General features: G+C 41.0%; 1 protein-coding gene across 1 annotated transcript in view; it reads left to right on the top strand.

Moving 5' to 3' along the window:
* The window catches only part of LOC113407347 (protein crumbs homolog 1-like), a 203,212-nt gene extending 191,266 nt beyond the window's left edge, over positions 1-11,946 (top strand). Inside the window, exon 11 of the mRNA XM_029912437.1 lies at positions 11,731-11,946. Within this exon, the coding sequence (XP_029768297.1) occupies positions 11,731-11,946 (216 nt within the window). The remainder of the gene's footprint in view (positions 1-11,730) is intronic.
* The last annotated feature ends 694 nt before the right edge of the window (positions 11,947-12,640 follow it).

Consider the following 12,640-nt stretch of genomic DNA (forward strand, 5'->3'; position numbering starts at 1 on the left):
CCGCGCCGCCGGTTTTTTTTTTTTGTTTTGCCGTTCTGGCCGCCTCGTTTTTTGTTTGTTTGTTTGTTTTTTGCTTGGGGTGGCCAAAAAGCCAGAGCCGGCCCTGGTGTAAACCTGCCATATCAGTAATGATTATAATGAGACGGGGGGGATACAGAAACACTCCCTGCCCATATCTATCTGTGACCACCAATGGAGGCCTCGCTTGAAGCTAAGTCCAAACCTTTTGCTTCACATATGTATCTTGTCGCTCTTCTCAGCACTACATTGTTGTGGGGAGAGGGGGGCAGGGGCATCTCGTTAGAAGTGAGCAAATAGCAAATACAATGTACAATAGCCACATAGAATATTTACACTAACCTCAAATGGCAAAGAGAAGATGTTCATTTTGTCTGAGACTTTCAAAGGGACCTATGAGAGTTAGGTGCCCAACTCACACTGAAAATCACAGGAGTTGGGTGCCTCTCTTGGGCCCCTTTGAAAATCCCAATCTTAAGGCCTATCATGCCCATATGTGAGTAGGTGAGCTTTTGGCCAAGAGATGACGAGCTCTTTCAGCTCCCACTGGCTTCAGTGGAAGATTAGAATGCCCATTGCTTCTCAGAAGATGCTCAGCATGTCACAGGATTGGACAACAATTTGTGCTCACTGTGACAATATGCACCTACGCTGTCTGCATACAGAAATTAGTCACAGCGAGGTCATACAGTTCCCATAGCGTTCTTCTATTTTTATTGACCAATGGCATTTGTTCCTCCGTCAGAACTCTCTAGTAACAAACATTGTGTCCGTACATCTTTTGGAGCACAGCGTGCAGGGCCCACAGCATGCCTTGGAATTGTAGTGCTGTCTGCAGGATCTGGATTGGACAGATCTTTCATTGGAATTGGTCAGAACAAATATTCTTCATTCACAAGGTAAATTATTTCTACAGAGAGACTAGTGACTAGGGGCCAGATGATAAAAAGATGCCCTTTGTTAAACTTGTGCAATTCCATTAAAGTCAAATGAAATCAGCTGGGATCACACACAGGGGCCGGGATTTGACTGTATATGTTGAAAACAGTGCAAGTTGATACGCACTAAGCATTGCATGCCTGATTCCAGTTTCACCTGGACTGGTGTAGTGCTGGTATGACACCACTGCCTTCAGTGGAGTTACTCCTGATTTGCACCAGCACGAAGGGGATCAGAATTAGGCACTGAATGTTCATTCCAGATGAGAAAAAATGTGTGAATTAGTCTAAGGTTCAAAAAAATGAAAGGTTTACATTAGAAATAGTTCAGCATGCTCCCTGCCATGCAGATTGGTAATCCAGATGCATTTCATCATCCACCCCTCCTGATCCCCTGCCCAGCTCATCTATGTCCAAATCTTGCCACTTCTTCCAACATAACGTTTCATGCAGGCCCTCATGATCCCCCATTTTGAATGTTACAACCTCTTCCTCTGCTCTGTCCTCTCTCCGTCAATGCCCACATCACCCCACTCCAAGCCATACAAAAGGCTGCTCAGAGATTACCCTCCTTGCCCATTGCTCTAACCATTTCACCCTCTGCAACGAATCCCTCCATTTCTTCCCTGTTGTGCAGCACCAAATCCTCCTCACCATCAGTTTTCATGTATTTCTGCCCCTCCCTACTTACCTGCTCTTAGCTTTCAACACCTTGCCCTGCCCTCCACTCCTCCCCCCACCACCAATGACAGCTTTGGCTCCCCATTCATCCACTTCAGCCACAACCCACTTCCACATAGCCCATAGCATGGAACACCCTTCCTAAACAGACCTGTAAAGCCTCTGCCCTTAGCTCCTCCAAATTCTTCCTCAAGACCCATTTTCTGCCATGGCACCTACAAGAAATTAACCAGCTAAATATAGCTGGATAGGGGGCAGTAGGAGATAGTTACTGTTTTAAATAATCTTTTGACAGGATATTTTATCCATCCTCTTAAATTGCTTGTCTTCTGAGGCTTCGATCCTGTGGTGGGATCTGTCCGTGTGGATGCTTACCTTTCAGGTGTCGAGCCTTATGTTGTAAGATTATTTTCCTATATATGAGGCCAGCACCTAACATACTGTGCTGTGGTGCTACCATAAACCAAGTAATAATTATATGTAATAACTAGAAGCTTTACCCAAACTGGAGGGAATGTCAATCCACAGAGACTGACACATTTACTAAAACACTGTGTCTTATTGTTTGCCTGGTCTGAGATTTAGCAACTGTGGGCCAAATTTGTCCTGAGCCTAATTTCATTTAGTTCAAGGGGTTTACATGAGGAGTGCATTTGCCCTCTTGTGTTTTTAAATTGAAGCAGATGGTTAAGTTTTACACCAGAGGCTGTCAGTAGAATTTTAAAAGGCATCTGATAACAACACACTGAAGCTGTACATTCAATCTGTGCAGCACCAGCAGAATGGTCCTGAACAGAACTTGAGCACATTTGTAAAATTAGCATTGGCAGTCGTTGCAAAACAGTATCAGTTTGTATGCTAAAAGCCTACTCCTTAATAATGGCTTTTCTCCTGAAGCAGCCAATTGAAGCCTTCTGCTCCAGAGATGGAGAAGTGATGGTGAAGGAGAAAAGGCATTTCAGACTCAATCCTGCGAGGTACAGACCAAAGCATTTAACCATGTGCTTAAGGGACTATGCACATGCTTGAAATTAAGCACATACATGATGGGAACCAGAGCACTCAGTGTAGGTAACACATAGGAACCCCTCTAGAAAAGATCACTCTTAGAAAAGATCACTCTTATTAGGTTGCCTCCTGTCTAAAAAGACCATCCCAAATATAATGCAATGCTGCCTCATCAGACCACCTCCATTAACCAACCAATATTGTACAATGAATACAACACAAACAGGATATTAATATAGCAAGCAGTTACAGAAAATATACTTTAGATCTATTTGTCCTTTGTTACGTTCTTTATAAGTCATTCTTTAGAGTCAGCTACTGAGTTCAGCAAATCTGGATTTCCATGGGCTAATAATGTAAATAAAACGTTAGTTTAACTGACTATTGCTGCAACCAAATACTGGAACTTTGGTGAGAGTGGCTTGTTTTGGTTTACACATTGCACCATTTTTAAGAGCTCTAGGAACACTGATGATGACCCTGATCCTGCAGTTTGAATCACGTGAGCAAAATCCCATAAGGAGTCCTAACTATGCAGATCAGATGGCAGGACTGAGGCCAACATTTGTAATTCCCATGTTTTAGCTGATGACATCTGCCTCACTGTTAATATGAGACTCTTATAGGGCTCAGTCCTCAACTCCCCTTGAAATCAGTAGGTGAAACCTGGCCTCACTGCAGTAAAAATGAGCTTTGCTTTTGACTTCAATAGGGCCAGAATTTCTTCCAGTGAGAATGAATGTTCTCATTCTTCACCTTGCTAGGCTAGATTACAATAGACAGATAAATCCACAGATTTCAATCATCTGCATGTGTGCTCGCTTTCTAACGGGAGGTCACAGATGAGATGTTTCTTGCTTGAAAAAACAGACTATTTGACTGTAAATTAAAAAAATACAATCCAGTTTAGCGACTGATCACAATAGCTACGACCAGCTGTCCCCCAACATTTACTTGCGAAATCGCCAGCACAAATGGCTGTTAGACAACTAAGTTTTGACAGTTCCAAGAAAGGAATTTACTCAGATCATGCAATGCATTTAAGCCATTCAGCCTATGTTCTGTACTTCAGTGGAGAGTTGACAGTGATGATTATGATTAGTTACTTCTGAGACTCTTTTAAAAAAAGGTTCAGAGAATAACATTCAGCGAGACGACATTGCAGGTATTAATAAACCATAAAATAGATAAAATAAAATTAAGGTTTAAATGATAGGTTGAAGGAATTAGACTAATGGTCGTTACGTGAGTGAGTTAAAGAAAAAGCTTTTCACCTCCAAAAGTCTGGGCAAAATAGAGCTCAAGTAGACATGAATCTGTTAAATTCAACTGAGTCCATAGTGTCTACTTTTTTAGATAGAGAAACCAACATACAGGTCTGCACAGCTCTCAGACTCTGCTGGTTGATGTTTAATATTGGAAAGGCAGCTGTTTATTCTAGGTGATTCTAGCCAGAGAAATCAGTGTTCATTTGTGAACGTAAAGAACTCACAGCATTTTAAACAGAAAAAGGAAAATTCATTTAGCCCTGCATGTGTTGCTAATTTAATGCCATTTTAAGGTATTGGAACAAAGTCAAGATATTAATTTATTGCTATTTTACTGTTGTTATAAATAAAGTGGGGCCCCATATGCCCCAAGCCAGAGGTTATCAGTGCATCACATTATAGTAGGTTTGTGTACAAGTGGCTGGATTTCTTACTGAACTACTGGGGTTCCTGTTGGAAACCAACCTTAGAATAATTTTCTGATAAGAAGGTTGCAAATCCTTAGTGATCAGTGTATCTATGATTTTTTTAATCAATTTTATGGCTTTTCTTTGACTGGTCAAATTATCATTATATGCCCTCACCCACTTTAAAGTAATTCTGACATAGATTAGAGCTACTCAAGCCAATAGTTGCTCATTACTGTAGCAAATGTTTTTGGTTTCTAAACAGTAAACATGAAGACATGGACCAGATTTGCTTCAGTAGGAATTAAGCGATAAGCTGACCAATAGTGTCAGGACTCATGGTTACTCACCCAGGAAAACACGACACCTCTGGGCTAACTGCTCAGGGAAGTGTAATTGTTCTTAGATGTAGGAGAGCTGGGCCGATTAGACTTCACAGTTCAGTACTTTTTAGGGAAGTATTATAAGTATTATTTGTTATCTGTTACTAGGGTGACCAGACAGCAAATGTGAAAAATCAGGACGGGGGTTGGGGGTAATAGGAGCCTATATAAGAAAAAGACCCAAAAATCAGGACCGTCCCTATAAAATCAGGACATCTGGTCCCCCTGTCTGTTACTCAGATCAAGGAACACTGGTGGTGCACATCGGCAGCTGCACAATTCTAAGCAAGTGATGCAAATGGCAGTGGAGGGAATGTTCCAGAGGCTCTACAATTTCCCATATTTTAAAGCTGCCAGTGATGTTTCTGTCTTGCTAAACTGCCCGATTATGGCTGCTCCTATGTAGGGGCTGGAATAAAAGGGGACTGCTTCCTGTGCTAGAGACAGCCAGAATCCAGCCATTTGTGCTTTCTGAGTGAAAGCTGCCACTCGTGCTTCTGGACACATCACATGCCCCAACAAAGACATTTATTCTCAGGCCATGTCACTACTTGCCCTATGCAACAGCAAACACCAAGATGGCAGCACCAGGGGAGCACATGTGGCTCGTTTTGCACAGATACAGCAAGAGCCATTTTGGCCTGCATCCCCCCCCCCCATTCCCCGTACCTGGAGACACAGGGCCTAGTTCTCTGATCACTCATGTTTGCATAAATCAGGATTAATTCCAGTGAAGCCACTAGAGCCACAGTAGTATAAAATAATGTGAGAAGAGAATGAGGCCCATAATGCCTCCTGGCACATCTCCTCAGGCACTACCCCCTACACCCCACCACCCCAGCACTCCACTGACTCCCAGAGCCAGAATTCAGCCATACATTTTTCAAATGTTTTCCAGTCAAAACGTGTTCTCATGTAACCCCACCCCATTCTACACTATTAATTTTCAGAAGGGAGAAATTCCTTTGCTACAAATTTTCTTCAAAGAGTGAGAAGCGATTACAAAAGAATGATGTATGTTATGTGGCTTTGGCTTTGCAGTTGGGCCCTGCTTATCCAGCAGTCTGCCCACACACTACACAATGGGAGCTGGGAACTAAGTATGTACTTCTAGAGTGCACTAACAAAATCACCTGCGTGGTACTCTTAGTAGGCTTTTAAAAGTTAAAGGACTTGATTCTCACCTTTCACCCTAGAGGAGGATGCATGCCAGAGCTGTCCTGTGGACAGTGCATACATAAGCCTTTGGAATCTGGGGAATGTAAGTGATTATTGGTTATTGAGTATAAGGTTGTTGTTTAGCCTTGCTTGCGCAGTCAGGGGAGCTGAGGGCACTCATCACCATGCCAGTGCAAGCCCTTAAGTTTCAACTATTGTCTCCTGCTGCAGTGTATGTGAGTTCCACAGTCTGTTAAGTGCAAACTGCCATAGAAGGTTTGTGTGCATGTTACCCCACAGCACTCAGCTGCCGTTTAAATGACTTAAAGCATGCTCTAGATGAAACCAGTATTTTTCCTTCACTTCACCATCCTACAAATCCTCAGCAATAGCACCCAGGAAAACAGGATACCTCTGGCCTAACTGCTCAGGGAAGTGTAACTGTTCCTTAGATGTAAGAGATCTGGGCTGATTAGACTTCACAGTTCCGTACTTTTTAGGGAAGTATTATCAATATTATTGGTTATTGTTTTCCCAATACTGAATGGAGCTGACATAATTCTGCAAACACAGCATCAGGTTAGTGTCCTATTTCGTCCACAGTCTGGAATCTACAATAGCCATTCACAAACCCAATTAAAGAATTACAAATGGATTCAAGTAATTTATGTTAAAAATCTCTAGCCCAATTTAGTGAATGATGTAACATAAACATCGAGTTTCTTTTTGCTTAAGTCCAGTAGCTAATTAAGAGCAATTTTCAGCAAGAACTAATTGAGTAACATTGACTTTTATTATTTTCTTGCTTAAAAAGGTATAAAAATACCATCTTGCACAAGTTTTTCTTTAACTCACAAAGCAATGAGCCCCGAGTAAAGGTCTGTTGATGATTGTTATCTGCAGTAGGATGAAATGCAAAATGTAGCAACAGGTGTAATGAACCAATAATAAAGGCTAGGATTCAGAGGAGCCCTAAGGGAATTAGGCACCCAGCTCCCACTGAGCATTTAATGGGATAACTCCCCTGGGCCCCTTGGAAAACCTCAGCCAAACATAGCTTTTTTTTTTTTTTGGGCAAGACTGAGGTGAACATGAAGATAAGGCTGTGACTCCCAAATGCTGGATACTGAGCTGCTGGATATTTATAGGCAGGTCCTGATCCTGAAAGCCACTCCATGTTGATGGACCCCTATGCCTGTATGGTGCCCCTGTGAAGTCATGGTGTTTCATGCAAGTACAAAGGCTGCTGACATGGAACAGTTTGCAGGATCCAAGCTTTACAGTATAGGCAAAGAATTTAAGAAATTACATCACCCATTCAGGCACTATGCTGTGCCCATCACCATGGTGTCGGAGTACCTCAGAGTCATTCCTCCATCTATAGTGGTCACCATTAAGCAGCAAGCATTTGCCAATAATTTTTCACATTGGGAGTGGACATCACAGTTCATGCCTATAAATTGGTCACCATTATAATCTTTACGATATTACCTAACATTAGTCATTTAGTATTACATCTGTTCCGTACATACAGTTAATTATTTGTAAACAGCACTGTACTTGGATTAGAAAACAACTGTGGCAACTGCATGGTGTCTGTTAGCAAATATTGAATTTTGAAAGGCAGCCACTGAGTATAACATTATCTTTTAGGCCATTCTGATGACCAGCTGTCTTGAAGAATAATTTTACAACATGCTCCTATTTAGGATGTTTCCAGGTGTTCTGTAGCAATTTGTTTGTGCTGAGACATAATAAAATATACCACATATCCTTCCTTGCTTCTCAGGATATTTTTTCTCTCTTCTCTTAGTGCTCTAGGGAAAACTGCTTGTGTTGGATCCCATTACAGCCCTGTGACAAACCGATTAAGCATATTGTATACTGAAAGCAAGTGGCCATGACCTAATGTTCAGATCAAAGATGGAGCTCTTAACACAGCTATCATGGGAAAGTTGGCATAGTATAATAGCAAAATGTGATGCTAAATTGAAAAGTGATGTACTGCTGTGATGATCTGTGCGGAGACATTACCCATATATTACTCAGTGCCTCAGTACTGCAGGAGTCTTAGAATAGTGGATGACCTTACATGTATCACAGGCCAGTGAACACCTTATTGCTGTTGGTAAGCAGTTACTCACATGAGGAATCGCATTAGAGTCCAAGGGACTAGTTATGTGGGCAACTGCTCACTAATGCAAGTGAGGGGTTCACAGTCTGGCTCCATACAAAGTGCAAGGCAATAGCCAGGGAAAATAACAGGATGAGTTTAGACAGAGGTGTGACTTTAATTCTTCATTTCCTGCTTTTAAATCCAGCCCCTACCATTATTCAAACATGTTTTTATTGTGGGTTTGTTAATTGACACCACTTCCCCTTAAAAAGCAGGACAATTATGTTCCTAAAGATGCTGCTCAGGGCTTCATCTTTCCTGGGACCATGAAAGATTTTTTTTTCATGTTTCCAAGTGTTGTCATCACTACCATATATTGTGACAAGCCAATCCTGATGCCCACATTCGAGATTTCCTTTTCTTTTTCAGACAATACAATTTCTTTTATGTTTTCCAAATTAAATTAACTGTTCAGCAATCAATTAGTGAAGAAACAGTTGATCCTGATGGGACCAGACTACAGAACCTTCTGGCAACTCTACATCAGTTCACTGCTAGTGCTAATCGGGCTACCCGCACTGTAAACCTGAGCTTTGCTATGAGAGCTGACAGATCAGGAGGACAGTCCATGACCCACAGTTTTTAATAGCTCAATAGGACCTAGCCGAGTGGATTGAGGAAGGATGATTTTTTTTAATATTGGAAAATCAGCAGTGAACACTGAACAGAGAAGTAAAGTTGGTCAATATGTCTCTTTATGAGAGAAAATGGCTCTACAATCTTACTCAAAGCTGTAGCCACTTGACAGATTGGATCAGGTTGAGATGTTTTGACAGGTTTCAATTCTAGGAACATCTGTAGCTCCACTGGCTTCCTCCAGTGTAGGTCACTGTCCAGTCAAGAATGCTCCTAAATCAAACACAAGAAGCATACAGAAGAGGCAGTGTTCCTCTCCATAATAGCATTTCTGTAGTAATTTCTATTGCACTAGACTGGAATATCCAGGCACGGAATGGTTATGCACAAGGATAAGAATTCAGTGATAAATTAAGTAGAATGACTACTGCAAAACAACAGAAATGTATTTCTATGCTGATCAGTATATAGTATGAATTCAGCTTGGATAATTCTGACATTTATTCCTATTGTATTTGTGTTTTTTCATCGTATAAATTACCATACAATTTTTGTGTGTGTGTGTAAATCTCATCTCCAAAAAATACCATGATCGGACATGAACTTAGAATCTACTATTGATTCAAGTCTCTTCATAGGTGTAGTTATAATAGGATTTACACTATTGCTGATTCACAGAGTTTAAGATGAGGTGGGACCATTAGATTCTGTAGTCTGACTTCTTGTCTACTGCGAGCTATTAAATGTAAGCTAGTAAGCATTGTATTGAGCACAATAACTTGTACAGATGGTCCCATTCAAACCCAGGAACACAGAGTTAACTGTGAGTAAGGGGAAAGGATAAACTAGTGGCACTGCCTGGGATGCAGGAGACAGGGCAATTAACTTAATCCACCTGTGCCTTACTTCCCCAATCTGTAACATGAAGGTGATACCTCCTAGGGCGTCATAAGGATAAAAATCCATTCATGATTGTGTGATGCTCTGGTACTACGAGGGCCATATAAGCACATACAGACACACACAGAGAGAACTGAATCTCCAACAGAAATAGAAAACAATATTTTTAAAATGCCAGCTAAAGAGCTTATGAAATGACATTTCCAGTATGACACAATAATATAGTAGACTGACATGTTGTGTTGCCTCATCTCAGGTATTTGGGTATTGTGTGGTCTGTCACCTGGAGTAGGTTATTTCTATACAGGAAAATTAATTATTTTTAAATCATAGAGGAGTCATATTTAACAATCAAGGGCAGAGGAGAGAGTAATTGCAGCTGCTCGTAAAGCCCCCTAGGAGAGACCTTGAGCCAAACTTGCTTTCATTACTGTAGCTGGATTTTTTTAAATCCAGAAAGAAAAGATTCTTTTAATATTTTTCCTGTGGCGCTGTCATTGTATTGCAGAAGAGTCTGAACAGTGGGGTTCAAGATGTGTATATTTGGCATTTATAGAGAATTAATGCCCAGCTTAGAGTATCCCTGTTCTGAATGCAGTATTATCCTCAGCACTAGGACTATCCCTGCATACTCCATCGGAATGACTATTAAGCAGATCACTCAGTGTGGGTAATGGTATTCTGAAACAAGCTGTACCTAACTCTCTGGGAAATGGGATTTGAGTTCTGACCTGCTGTTTCTGTTTCTCAACATTTTGGATTTGAAAGTTCTGCCGCAAGCACATGTGCATCTACAACAGTTCAATTGTCACTTGTAATACAAATCAAAAGATGATGGCAAAATCTGCCTGGAAGACCAATTCCTTGCAGGGTCATTCTGTCCATAGGGACCACTTTTGCATGACACCCACATCATTTCAATGGCTTCCATGACTGCAGAAAGACTGTTTTAAACAAATGTTTTCATCTGCCAAGAATCCAACACTAAAAAGTGTTTCTGGCAGATTTGTTTGCCTGTACATGGTGCATGTTGATGTTATTACCTTTCCCATTGCTGTATGAAAACAGGGTATAAGGGAATACAATCTATATATCCATCCTGCACTGTATTGCTTCCTGAAAAGGAATTATGGAAACATGGGCATGTCTTCATAATTAAAGATGCATAGTAGTCCATCTGTGGGGATACTACAAAATGTTTTCTGTGAATATTTATTGATTTGAATTTCCCATCAAAGGCATTTCAGTTATGTTCATGTGTGTCCTTTGTGTGTTCTCAATCTGAAACCTTCCTACATCACCAGACATCGTTTAGGGTCCAAACAAGGATCCGCCAACCCTATTGTGTCTATTGTGCTGTTTGCTAGAATAGCTACCTTGTTGTGTTTCTACCACTTTTTTAGGATAGGTTGTTGGCCTATCAATCACTCAACCCTCATCCAGGATCAGTGGGCTGCTTTTCTCTGGTCTCTGCCCTTAGAGCTGTCTGGCTTAGGTGGCCCTACCAAAATTCCCATCAGCATAAGTCTGAGGGTCAGTGGAATACCCAAGTCTTTCCACTACCTGATGATGCAGTCCCCAGGGAGGGTTTGTGTGTTTGCATTATGCAAATATTCCAGGAAACAACTGTACTGGCAGGAATGTTCAAAGGAACGGTGTATTTTACAAAAGTATTTATGGAAAGCAAAATCTGAAATTGTAAGTGCAAGTCTTCGCACCAGAAACCTGATGCATCCAGTGAGGGAAAAAGAAATGCCATGTGCCTATGTATCCAATGAAAACTGTTAAAATTTAAAATATCAAAGACTTGCAATGAACTGCTTGTGAACTACCTATGGACAAAGAATTGTTAGTAAAAACAATTCAGCAAACAATTTCTGAATACTAACTCCATTTGTGAAAAACACAATCTGCTCACAAATTGCAAACAGAAAGAAAGCTGTAAAATAAACTAGTGATTATACACGATTCACTCAGCTCTGGGTAGGTGCTCAAAAGATAACATGCTGCAATAGATTTACTTTCCATGGGACCTAAAGCACCAAACTTTGGAAGGCTAATCTACTTTTCTACTAGCAAATATGTTCTTTAAAATATTAGATCTTACATTATATTTGAAATTATTATTTCAGAATGTTTTCCTACCATGGTAGCTCCAGTGTGTGTGCCTCTATGTTCTTAACATCAATTATATTGCAATTATTTCAATCCTTTCAGTTAACAGCTGACTTGATCTCGAACATATTCACCGCCATTGGCTCAGTAACGTTGGCCTTGTTATTGATCCTCTTCTTGGCAGTTGTGATTTCCGTCATAGCTGCCAACAAACGGGCGACTCAAGGGACTTACAGCCCCAGCCGGCAGGAGAAAGAGGGATCCCGTGTGGAGATGTGGAACATGGTGCAGCCACCACCGATGGAAAGACTGATATAGCAGAAAACACTCCTCTGTGCTACACACTGGCAGGCATCTGGCTGAAAGGAAATAGAGTAAATATGATGGAAATGGTTGTTAATTTTGTTTTTGATACCAAGAAATATGTGATGACTTCAGGGGCTGTTGAAAATATTTGGCATTTAATCCAATAACCTTAAGGGTCTTTAGTATTTGAGTGAACTGATGCCAGCTTCTTGGACTCCCTGAACTTGGACCAGCTTCTCAAACGACAAATTTTGATTGCACTGGAATTTTCAGCCTGGGTAATTAACAGTACGCCTTACAGAGTGTAATGGCTTCTGGGAAACATGTAAGTGCCTGTCTCTCAGATACAGTTTGAACCACAGCTTCTGTTTTGCTTTTCCCTTTGACTGCCTAGTGATCATTGTTGCAGAAGACAACACAGAGAAATAAAATAAGCCTGTACAATAAATACATCATAATTATGTCATGAGAGGTATTAGCATTAGAACTGTGTCTCAGCATATCTACTTTCATTCTTTAATCAGGGATTAAAAGGAAGGTCTGGGGAAGCTCCTCATGAAGCAAAATAAACCTTTCAAAAGTTATTGGCTTGCTTCCTTTCAATGCGCTCATTTCATCTGCTGTTTCACCACCCTTTTCCAATGCCAGTAGCCTTCTGTGAAAACATGGGCCCTTCTCTAAGCATCAAAAACGACACTCCAAACTG

This window comes from Terrapene carolina, unplaced genomic scaffold, assembly GCF_002925995.2.
Source record: "Terrapene carolina triunguis isolate 2854851 unplaced genomic scaffold, T_m_triunguis-2.0 Scaffold211, whole genome shotgun sequence".
NCBI lineage: Eukaryota > Metazoa > Chordata > Testudines > Emydidae > Terrapene > Terrapene triunguis.